This window comes from Carcharodon carcharias, chromosome 5, assembly GCF_017639515.1.
Source record: "Carcharodon carcharias isolate sCarCar2 chromosome 5, sCarCar2.pri, whole genome shotgun sequence".
In the NCBI taxonomy this organism is placed as follows: Eukaryota; Metazoa; Chordata; class Chondrichthyes; order Lamniformes; family Lamnidae; genus Carcharodon; species Carcharodon carcharias.
Window position 1 is genome coordinate 72,191,392 of NC_054471.1, and position 12,816 is coordinate 72,204,207.

At 41.2% G+C, this 12,816-nt stretch overlaps 1 protein-coding gene across 2 annotated transcripts in view; it reads left to right on the forward strand.

The window, feature by feature from the left end:
- The window catches only part of LOC121277817 (vacuolar protein 8-like), an 84,847-nt gene that overhangs the window by 68,674 nt on the left and 3,357 nt on the right, over positions 1-12,816 (forward strand). For both annotated transcript variants that reach the window (XM_041187478.1, XM_041187480.1), the window contains 4 exons: positions 1,721-1,849; positions 3,469-3,583; positions 6,347-6,481; positions 9,239-9,364. In XM_041187478.1, the coding sequence (XP_041043412.1) occupies positions 1,721-1,849; positions 3,469-3,583; positions 6,347-6,481; positions 9,239-9,364 (505 nt within the window). The remainder of the gene's footprint in view (positions 1-1,720; positions 1,850-3,468; positions 3,584-6,346; positions 6,482-9,238; positions 9,365-12,816) is intronic.

The window sequence follows — 12,816 nt, forward strand, 5'->3', positions numbered from 1 at the left end:
AAGGAATTGACATGGTAGATTGGGAGAAATGTTTTCCACTGGTGGGGGAGTCTAGGACACGAGGGCATAACCTTAAATTTAGGGTCAGGCATTGAGGAGGAAAGTTAGGAAAGACAACTTCATGCAAAGGATGGTAGAAGTGTGGAATTTTCGCTACCACAAAAAGCAGTAGATGCTAGCTCAATTAATGATTGTAAATCAGAGCTCAGTAGGTTTTTGATAGCCAAGGGCATTTAGGGATATGGAGCCATGGGAGGTGAATGGAATTTAGGATACTGATTGGCCATTATCTCATTGAACTGGCTCAAGAGACTGAATGCCCTACTCATGTTTTTATCTTCCTTTCTGCTCTTAGAGTCAAATTTGAAAGGATTACTGCGAATCACTGAAAAATAACAGACTTGATTTCAAAAGAAAATAAACAGCATGTGGGATCCATTTCTATTCATAAAATGATACAGCTCAGAAGGATATCATACTGCCTGTTGTGCCTTTGCTGGTCCTTGAAAGAATTATCTAATTGGTCCCATTCCTCTGCTCCTTCCCCATAGTCCTGAAAAATTTTCCCCTTCAAGTATTTATGAAATTCCCTTTCGAAAGTTATTATTGGCACTGCTTTCGCCACCCTTTCAGGAAATGAATTCTAGATCATAACAACTTGCTGTAACTTTTGATTCTTCAAGTCACCCCTGCTTCTTTTGCCGAATACCTTTGTTACTTTTAACTTCAACCGCAACCCCCACCCCACCCCACCAGAGTTCTCTTATCTTACAAGATCTTGAAGATTCATTCACTTTTCCTGGGACTAACACAAAAGATATGCCACAGCCCTCCAGAATTTACTTTAAATTTCCTTAGTATTCCAACTATTCCTCTGAGGTACATCATTCTCTGGCATCTGGATTCCAGCTCATTTTCTCAACTGGGGTTGATGTGAGGTACGTGGGAGATTCCATATTATAAAAGCAGTATTTATTTTAGGTTTGAAAATAGCATTATTCAATTGTGGTTCATACCGTAAATCTTAACTTGTGCTTATTGGACAAAATTAAGTTTTTAACCTTTAATGTTCTCCTCTTTCCCGCCTTTCCTAAAGCTAGTTCCACATTGCTGTTAACTTGCCCAAAGGATCATTCTACATACAAGAGTCTGGACAGTGAGCTTTAGCGGCCTACTTAACTGTGTAGGGATATCACAACACCACCTAGCCTCCAATCAGCATCCAAAAGTATATACTTTTCATTTTCAGCAATGGGGTAGTAATCTGCACACAGCAATGTGGTAATGACCAGATAGACTTGTTTTTGTGATGCTGTAAAAGATGACATTGGATCGTTCCCTCAGTACGGCATTGGAGCGTCAGCCTTGATTTCTGTACTTAAGCTCAAGAGTGGAACTTGAACCCAGAACCTTGTGACTCAGATGTAAGAGTGCTACCAACTAAGCCACAGCTGCCACATGCTATTGTTTTACAATATGGGCTAAATATTAACTTGTATTCATGCTGTTAAATGTTTCTTATAGTCATTTCTGCTTCAATTTAAATAAACAAAATATTATTCATATCAATAAACTTACATAAAAGAATTGGCTCGTCAATTGTTACAAATACCATGCAAGATCTGCTAGTAATTAAAAATGTGGTAGTTGTGAAATGTAAGTGGTACAGTATTATTGCTGTGAGGTGGTTTAGTTGGTTAAGATTTTCTTTCCTTTGTAGGATGTCATTGTGTCAGAGAATATCTTGAAATCTTTGGGGAAGTTGCTGTTAACTCACAAAATGAGTCCTGGAATCAATAATTATGTTGCAACCATAATCCAAAAACTAGCTACAAGTAAGACTCAACAGGTAAGTTACTGCATTTAAACGGGAAGGTAAACTTACCCAAGAGTACACTAACATTGGAGAGGTTCTGTGTACCACGAGCGCATTTTCAAGAAAGATTCTTTGTTCTTAAGAAACAAACGATATACTTAATCTCCACACTTGAGGTTAAATTCACCAATCACTGTGCTATCAGCAGATGCCACACTCAAATGGTGCACAGATTGGAGAATTATAACTGCAGCTTTGTGTGATGTACCTCCTCCTCTGATGCCTGTGTATTTCAAATACTGCTCTCCACTCGAAGCACAGGATTGATGAATTTACACTTTCTTTTCTGTGAAATTTCCATAATCACAAACTGAAGACCAGTTACAGAGTGTGTTGGAGCATCAGTGAATGGTGCCACAGACCTCAGTGATGCACCCCTATTTTTATACCCTTTTTGCAGATAGCATTGCAACCTTTAGCCCAAGTATGTGCACCTGGAGCAACACAACTAGTGACTTCTGACCCAATATTTGTAACTCTTGACCAATGGGAAGAGCGCTCCTCGCATCCTCACAACAATCTAACCTTAATTTGTGTCTCTAACAGGAGATCCTCAGAACATTCTAGGCTCAAGACTATTCTTCTAGCCAATCAGCTTTGCAGCCTTTGTGTCCTTTCTAACTGCTAAACTGTAACTCGTATCTTTGACCACTGGCCCTGGAACGTCTAGTCCTCAGGCCATCTTCCTAGACAATCAGCATTGTAGCTTTGGCTTCTCTTTACTGCTAAGCTATACTCGCTGGAGCCCGAATGTACAAATGTATCCCAGCTAAATAACTTCAGTTCACTCCCAACGGACCCACATGTTCTTTGTTAAAGCTATATCACAGTATTTGCCAGTTAAAGAAATGCCAACTTCATCTCATAACAAAACCCCAACATTCAAGAATCACCCCAACAATTCATTCAAATTACACTAAGCTTGTACACAGTACAATTTAATAATTTAAGACTTATTAATTACAGAGAGCCAGTAAGAACGTGACATGCCATATAGCTCCCTTCTGTGCTGTAACCATTCTATGATTCTATCATTCTACCCTCATCATTACCCTTGGCCTTTTCTCATTTAACTAGCCACAATTCCCTATTATCCCCCAATCTTATCATTGGCCAAGGGGGTAAAATGTTTCCATTATTCTCTCAAAAAATGCATTCACAAATCCCTTCACCAGTCATGACATTTCTGCTGCTGTTGGCTGCTTAATTACTGCCTCACCTCTCCCTCTAACATCCTTATCCCAACAAATTAAACACTGTTCCCCACTTCTGTTGGTCTACTGATTGCCCATCTTTGTTCCCTCAAGTCAGAGGGACAGAAACTTGATTGTACTTCTTCACAACTGCTTTGGTCATCAATCATAAGAGCTGGCTTAACCACATCAAGTACTTTGCTCTAAGGAGCCAAAACCATTTTATTTTAATGCAGAAACATTCTCAGGGTCCTTTTTTTTCCACAAGCAACTGACTCCTTAACTGCCTCACCAAATGTGAGGAGCTCATGGACAACTTCATTTTAAAGATCAAAATAAACCTTGGTCATGGTTTTAGATTTTGATTTTAATAGAAACTCATTTTTATCTATGTTTCAGGCTATTATTGACAGTCAATGTGTTGTGGTCCTGCTTCAGGCCCTCAGTCGCCTCGGAGTTCACGACGAGTCCTTACTGTATGTGACACTTTGCATTGCTGAACTCACCAAGTATGGTAACAATATTACTTCATTCATCTCTATTCTGCAGCTATGCAATCAGTGGATGGTAGTCAATAGTAATTTCATTTTCTTACTGATTCTAAGAGCCAGCTTTTTGCCATTGAGGCAGAAAACTTGAGTTGGGAAATTTCCTGACTCAGCAGACCCATCTCCTTTAAAAGCCCACCCCTCCCCCACAATTTTCTCATTCCAGGAAGGTGGGGACGGGATATAATCGGTCCCAACACATCCGGAGGCAGTGCAGAGGTGGGCGAGTGCCAAGACGGGCTGGTTAGAAGACCCGCCCAGTTGTAATAAAAGTTAGGTCCTCTAGCCCTCACCCCCCCAAACACCCTCCATGCTCCCCATTCCTCCATGGCTCCACTGTAGCCATTCACCCAGTATCCACCAAAGGAAGACCTTAGGAACCATGTGGAGATAATAAAAACATGCATTTCCAAAAACCTAAGAAAGCTCTCACTCACAAACACTTGATACTGAAAAAAAACTCTCATTCAAAAAGTTTAAATCCCCTCAAGTGGTCAATCTATTATTTAAAAAAAAAACCAAACAAACTGCTATTCACCAACCACATCAAAGATACCTAATCCTTTAATAATCTCTTAAAACAGTCAATCAAAACGTTAACTCAGTCCCTTGTTGAGATAAGTGGTTTTGAGCTTTTAAACTCAGCCAAGAATTCATAATGGGCTCAGCTGTAATAACAACCCTTGGAAAATGTCAACAATGAAGTCTATTGAAACTATAGGAATTGATGGCTAATGTTTCTTTTCTAAGCCACACCAGATGACCTGTCAATCAGTGCACTCCAGCAGCAGGTGTCTGCTATTTTACTCAAACTGAAAGCTGAAGCCTTTTTTTCATTTTTAAAGGGCTTGGGATTTAAATCACTTAAGACCATGACATTTAGACCTTATTTTCCCTTCAAGAACATTTACCCCGTTCCATAAATTCATGATTCCCACACTACGGGTTAAGGCCCTCGGAACAGCCAAAATGGGGCTCTTTGAACTCAGCACTAATTTCAAATGACCTGCTGAGTTTGGATTTCCTGCCTATGTGATTCACGCCCTTCCCCCTGCCAGCAAAAATGGGATCTGCCAGAAATGGGAGCAGGACTTCCACAAGTGGGTCCTGCTCAACATTTTTAAAGACCACTGGAGTTGAGCCCACTCCACAAAAATCCGGCTCTATGCATTCAATATGTTTATAAGGGGAAAATGGCCTTGCTAATTGTAGAAAAATTGTTAATGCATTATTTTAGAGTGTAGCAAACATAGCCAAGAAAAGCACAATGGAAAAACTATTTTCTTTTATCATGAGATTAGGAAAGACAGTAAGCAGTGTCAACATAGCACTATTCACATTATTGAAGGGGTATTGAAGGGGTAGGTTCTGATAGATAGACCACTGAAGGACAATGTGCAGCAAGAATGAAAAGAGTAAGACGAATCTTGAACTGTACAGTCAGAGGAACAGAGCACAAATAGCAAGAAGTGATTCTGAGTTTGTGCAGAGTGCTGCTCCGGCCTCACTTGGAATACTAATTACAGTTCTAGTCACTATATCGACACAGGCATCCAGAAATTGGAGATGGTGCAGCAAAATGTAACTAAATTACTAACTGCAATTAGACACCTGAATTATGAAGAGAGGTTGCAGAAGCTGGGAGTATCAGTCATGTACAATTGAAGCAGTCAAGACTCTAAGGAGTACAGATAAGATAAACATCCATATGGTTAACATAATCATAGATTCTATAAGAGCATATGAACTTATCTCAAGTTTGAAGAGGAAAGCTGTGAAGATTGTTCAGATTACTTTGCGCAGAGGGTGATAAATATAAAGAATGAACTGCCCAGGGAAGCAATGGGGGCTAATAGTGTCAGAAAAATCAGGAAGGGTGTCCACAGTATTAAACTTGCAGATTTCAGAAAATTAAATTAAATTAAATAAATGCCCAGTGAAAATAGTGATAAAGGGGATGCGAGAGGTACTGTTACATACAATTCCTAGATATTGGAACCAGTCAGATGAACAACCATTGTCTTTCCAGTCATGTACATTCCTATAACACATTTATATACTGCCTTTCATAATCACAGGATTTCCCAAATCACTTTAAAACCAATTAAGTACTTCTGAAATGTCATGTTGTAATTGGTAACTGGTTGGAAGGGATGAGACAGAGATTAGGGCTCAAAACCATTTAGGAGTGAAATCAGGAAGCATTTTTCATATAAAAGGTAATGGAAATCTGGATCTCATGCTCCCAAAAGACTGTAAATCAATTGGAATTTTCAAGACTGAGATCAACAGATATTTGTTGGATAAATGTATCAGGAATATGAAGCAAAGGGAAGTAAATTGAGTTGAGGATCAATCATCCATGATCCAATTGAATGGCCTACTTCAGTTCCTATATATGGAAACACAATCATGACATTAAGACTTACTCAAAATAAAGGGAAAACCAATCTCAAATTCTAACCTTTTGTTCATTTTCAGCTTTGTAACAAGGCACAAAAGGACTTTAATATTCTCACTTTAATTTGGAAGCCCCAGCATTAAAAAGCACCCCAGCACTGAAAAGAAAGGCACACTAACAAACCACACTAATCTCCTGATTTGCCAGTTCCTGCCCCAAACTTCCATCCAAATTGCATTCTTTCAGGTGAAAGTATAATTGTGGATAGTATTAATATTGAATTGAGTGATCGACTTTACCTTGTTGAATAAATTGTGTTTTTTTTCAGAAACAATAAGAACACAAGTAATACAAGGATCAGATGTGGATATAGCAGCTCATCTATTGATGCTTTCAAGCCAGTCTGAAAATATTGATCTCTCCTTCCAGGCTGCTTGTATAATCAGCCAACTTGGACTAGATGGTAATTTGCTAAATTTGCTAAATTTAGATATGAATTTAGATTGTCACTTTTCATAAGAGTGTTTTTTTGTAGAAAATATGTATTTGTTTTGGGGAGAAAAAAATGTAATTGGGTTATGCACTTAGTTCCCAACCTTATAACATAATAATCTTTGATTAAGTATAAAGCCAACCAGATTATTTAACCATTCTCTTAACAAGTGATCAAGGGTTTGAAATAGAACAAGCTGGCAGCATGAGCCACAATCTGACTCCTAAGTCTCTTGTGTTGATCCAAAATAACAACTAGTTTTTCAGAGGCCAGTAATGTTTTGTAAGACAGGGTAATAAGGCAGTCTCCATGTTATCTGAGGTTTTTGGTATCTATCATTGCTCCAAAACAGCAATCAACAAAGCAAATTGAATGCTGAACAAGTTTGAAGCAGTCATGGTCAAAGTGTACACTTTCTTGGGCAGACCTTACCTTGAGTGCTGTTAGAAATCTTTAAAGACTTTTTTACTCCACAGCAAATGCTCAGGTTTTTGTCATGTTGGTACATAAGTATAGAACAATTCTATTCATAGAACCATAGAACACTACAGCATAGAAAACAGGCCATTCAGCCCTTCTAATCTGTGCCAAAATATTATTCCGCTAGTCCCATTGACCTGCACCTAGTCCATAACCCTCCAGACCTCTCCCATCCATGTATCTATCTAATTTATTCTTAAAACTTAAGAGTGAGCCTGCATTTACCACGTCAGATGGTAGCTCGTTCCACACTCTCACCACTGTCTGAGTGAAGAAGTCCCCCCTAATGTTCCCCCTAAACCTTGCCCCTTTCACCCTAAAGCCATGTCCTCTCATGTTTATCTCTCCTAATCTAAGTGGAAAGAGCCTACTCGCATTTACTCTGTCTATACCCCTCATAATTTTGTAAACTCCCCTCATTCTTCTACGCTCCAAGGAATAAAGTCCTAACCTGTTTAATCTTTCCCTGTAACTCAACTCCTTAAGACCCGGCAACATCCTAGTAAATCTTCTCTGCACTGTCTCAATCTTATTGATATCCTTCCTGTAGTTAGGTGACCAGAACTGCACACTATACTCCACAGTTGGCCTCATCAATGTCTTATACAACCTCACCATAACATCCCAACTCCTATACTCAATACTTTGATTTATGAAGGCCAGTATGCCAAAAGCTTTCTTTACAACCTTGTCTACCTGTGACGCCACTTTCAGGGAACTTACGTATCTGAACTCCCAGATCCCTTTGTTCCTCCGTACTCCTCAGTGCCCTACCATTTACTGTGTATGTCCTACCTTGGTTTGACCTTCTAAAATGTTACACCTCACACTTTTCTGCATTAAATTCCATCTGCCATTTTTTGGCCCATTTTTCTAGTTGGTCCAGATCTCTATGCAAGCTTTGAAAGCCTTCCTCGCTGTCCACAACGCCACCAATCTTAGTGACATCAACAAACTTGCTGATTCAATTCACCACATTATCATCCAAATCATTGATATAGACAACAAACAACAATGGTCCCAGCACAGATCCCTGAGGCACACCAATAGTCACAGACCTCCAGTCTGAGAAGCAATCATCCACTACCACTCTCTGTCTTCTCCCACACAGCCAATTTCGAATCCAGTTTACAACCTCTCCATGGATACCAAGTGTCTGAACCTTCTGAACTAACCTCCCATGTGGGACCTTGTGAAAGGCCTTACTAAAGTCCATATAGACAACATCTACAGCCTTTCCTTCATCTACTTTCTTGGTAACCTCCTCGAAAAACTCTACAAGGTTCGTTAAACATGATCTACCATGCACAAAGCCATGCTGACTATCCTTAATCAGCCCTTGGCTGTCCAAATAATTATATATATTCCAATTTAGAAATTGAAAACATTGAACTTCCCTGGTCTTCACACTGAAAATTGGGTCTTGAATGTACATAACCCATTTAAGACAGAGATGATGAGACTTTTTTTCTCTCAGACGGAACTCTCTTCCTCAAAAGGCGGTGCACACAGAGTCTTTGAATAATTTTAAGGCAGAAGTAGATAGATTCTTGATAAGCAGGAGGTGAAAGATTGTTGGGGTAGGTGGGAATGTGGAGTTGAGATTACATTCAGATCAGCCATGCTCTTATTAAATGGTGGAGCAGGTTCAAGGGGCCGAATGGCCTATTCCTGCTCCTAATTCGTATGTTTGTTTGTACGTATGTATAAACCGACTTACAGCACCAAATTAATTCAAGGAGAAGAAACACCTCAAGTGAGTGTTTCAAGAAGTTTATAATGTTCACATTACATTTTTTTAAGAAACAAAATTTACGTAACTTTTAATGAGGTTTTGTTAGCTGAACAAAGGATATAATGCATAATATAACAGTGTCACTGTAGTAGGGTGACCAAGTTGTACTACTAGTAATAGAGTTGAACTGCAGACACTTCTTAAGTGGAAACATTAAGTTTATTTACAATATGCTCAGCAGCAACTACACGTCTGCTTTCAACTCCAACTCTATCTCTACACTGTCTGCTGAGGTAGCCCGTGCTACTCTCCTATTGGTTACTACAGATCATGTGATCTTTCCTGACAGGTAGTATTCTTAAAGGTACATTACACACTAAATAAAACCACAATTACTACAGTCACTCTTTCAATGTTTGTAAGCAAATAAATCACTTATTGCAAATAATAGCATTTTAGAACAGAGCTTACTCAGCAGTGGGTAATGATTCATATGATTGTCTCCATTACAGAAATGTTTTCCATGTTGTTGAGACCACATGCCAGGGAGATTGTTGGTTACGTTTTACGCTTCCTCAAACATCAGGAAATTAGATTTCAACATCTGGGCCTATTAACTATACGGAATCTCGGAAAAGGTAAAAGAAAATTATCGCCTTCAAATTTTTGTTTTGCCTTTTCGATGCGGCGAGACATTCTAAATTTCATTGACTTCAGCAGGAACGTAAAATCCCGCTGTCATAAAACTCTGCCCATTGTGCCTTGAAATCTGGTCTGATTTTTCGGTTTCTTAGGGTTAAATTCTGTAAGTTTCTGAAGTTTTTGCAGATTGCCTGATTTATCTATTTGTTAAACATGATTTCCCCATCTTTTGGATATCTCTTCCTTGCTTGTGAACAACAGTGCAGTGACCTGCTCCCATCCTATTGCTAAAGGGGCTCCGAAACTAGATTCAAGGAGCTGAGAACGTCCTACATAAACGCAGAAAAATGCTGTAAATGCACAAGAGATGAGAAAAGACTGGCTAATATAACTTGAAAGCTCTGAAAAAATAGTGTACAGGTGGGTAGGTGAACAGGCAGAATTTAAGAGCAGCATTTGCCCGTCAGCAAGCGGGGGTGGGAGTGGGGGGGGGGTGGTGGGGCCCATTTGCCGATGCGTAAAATGACACACGGTGACGCCGGTCATGCGTCCCGACCTCACTACGTGTCATTTACATTTTCAGTTTGGCCTCGCACCCGCCAAACTGTCAATGGCCACTTAAGGCCTTTAACAAAGTAATTAACTCAATTACTGGAGCTGTCCGTCCAACCTTAAGGCTGGCGGGCAGGCGAAGATCCCAGGCAGCCTTCAGAAAAAACATGAAACCTCCTCCATGGGCGGGATGAGGTTTCATGAGGGATTTAAAATGTGTATAAAATTTTAAAATAAAAGTAATTAACATGTCCCTGCTCATGTGACAATGTCACATGAGGGGCATGTCAGGAATATTTTTTTTTCCCCTTTAATAAATTTTTCAAACATGAGCCGATCTCCCTGAGTCAGCACTTTGCCTCAGGGAGATCTGTGCGCTCTTTTGCGAATGAGCGCACTCCCGGCTCAGGGAATTCCCCCACACCGCCTGCAGAGGGAGCGCACAGGGCGGATGTCACGTTGGGTGGGCCTTAATTGGCTCGCCCACTTAAAATGGTGGTGGGCCCCCAACTGGGGCACTGATCGGAAATCTGCCCGCCCGCATCCGCACACCCCCCCGACGGGGGGAAAATGCTGCCCTAAGAGTCAGGAACATTGAATATAGTCCCAGAGGCAGTTAAATAACAACTTCCATTTATATAGCACCTGTGTCTCAGTAAAATATCCCAAGGAGCTTCACTGGGGCAGAATCTGAGAAAATATGACACAGAGCTGCATGAGCAGATATTAAGACAGATGCTCGAAATTTTGCTCAAAGAGCTAGGTTCTAAGGAGTGTCTTAAAAAAGAAGAGATAGAGGGCATGATATTTAGGGAGGAATTCCTATAGCTTAGGGCCATGGCATTTGAAGGCACAATCACCAATGGTGGAGAAGGGTTATAGGGCTGAATGGGTAGCAAAGCAACACTTTGCAAAGCTTGAATGATAGCGTTGACAACCAAAACCTAACTTGCATTCATCTAGCACTTTTAATGTAGAAAATTACCCAAAGCACTTCAAACAAATGGACAATATCCCAAAGGAGGAGATATTGGTGAGATAATGAGGGGGAATGCCAGGAATAGATTTGGATACAAGAATGAAATGCTGGGAGTCATGGGTAATGGGTGAACACAGTGTTGGGGTGGGATAGGATATGGGCAAGAGAGTATTGGATGAGGTTAACATTATGGAGGGCAAAGGATGGGAGGCCAGTCAAGAGATCATGGGAATAGTTGTGTCTGGAGGTAACAAAAACATGAGTGAAAGTTTCAGCAAGGACCGATATTATGGAGATGGATCTGTGTGGTCTTTGTGATGGGTAGAATATGGTATTAGAGGCTTAGCTTGAGTTCGAATAGAATGCTGAGGCTGTAAACAGTCGGGCTCAGCTCGAGACTGTGATTGGGGACGGGGTTGAAGCTAATAGCAAGTGTATGGAATTCCTCAGTTCTCCAATGTTTAGCTGCAGGAAATGGTGGCTCATTTAAGACTGGAGGTTGGGCAAGCAGTCTCACAGCTCAGAGGCAGTGAAGGTCAGGTAGAGCTGAGTGGAAGTTAATCGCCTGCCTTGGGGTGATATTGCCATGGGGCAGAATGCAGGTGTGTGGGCCAATGATTAATTCCAGCAATAACCTGCTCACTGACACCCAGTTTGGGTTCTGCCAGGGTCACTCAGCTCCTGACCTCATTACAGCTTTGGTTCAAACATGGACAAAAGAGCTGAACTCTCAAGGTGAAGTGAGAGTGACTGCCCCTGACATCAAGGCCACACGTGACCGGGTGTGGCATCAAGGAGCCCTTGCAAAACTGCAACCAATGGGAATCAGGTGGAAAACTCTGCACTGGTTGGAGTCATACCTAGCACAAAGGAAGAGAGTTGTGGTTGTTGGAGATCAATTATCTCAGTTCCAGGACATCACTGCAGGAGTTCCTCAGGGTAGTGTCCTCGGCCCAACCATCATCAGCTGCTTCGTCAATGACCTTCCTTCCATCATAAGGTCAGATGTGCAGATGTTTGCTGATGATTGCACAATGTTCAGCAACATCCTCGGATACTGAAGCAGCCCATGTCCAAATGCAGCCAGACCTGTACAATATCCAGGCTTGGGCTGACAAGTGGCAAGTAACATTCGCGTCACACAAGTGTCAGGCAATGACCATCCCCAACAGGAGAGAATCCAACCATCGTCCCTTGATGTTCAATGGTATTACCAGCACTGAATCCCCCACTATCAACATCCTGGGGGATACCATTGACCAGAAACTAAACTGGACTAGCTATATAAATACTCTGGCTCCAAGAGCAGTTCAGAGGCTGGGAATCCTGCGATGATTAACTCACCTTCCGACTCCCAAAGCCTGTCCACCATCTATAAGGCACAAGTCAGGAGTGTGATGGAATACTCCCCACTTGCCTGGATGAGTGCAGCTTCCACAATACTCAAGAAGCTTGACACCATCCAGGACAAAGCAGCCCGCTTCATTGGCACCACACCCACAAACCTTCCCTCCCTCCACCACTGACACACAGTAGCAGCAGTGTGTGCCATCTATAAGGTGCACTGCAGCAATTCACCAAGGGTCCTTAAACAGCACCTTCCAAACCTATGACAACTACCATCTAGAAGGACAAGGGCAGCAGATAGATGGGAACACCACCACCTGGTTGCACATCATTCTGACTTGGAAATATATTGCCTTTCCTTCAATATCGCTGTGTGAAAATCCTGGAACCCCCTAACAGCACTGTGGGTGTATCTACACCACATGGACTGCAGTGGTTCAAGAAAGCAACTCACCAGCACCTTTTCAAGGGCAAATGGAGATGGGCAATAAATATTGGCCCAGCCAGTGAAGCCCACATCCTGTGGATGAATTTTTTAAAAATTCAGAAGATCCCATTTTTGCTGGCAGT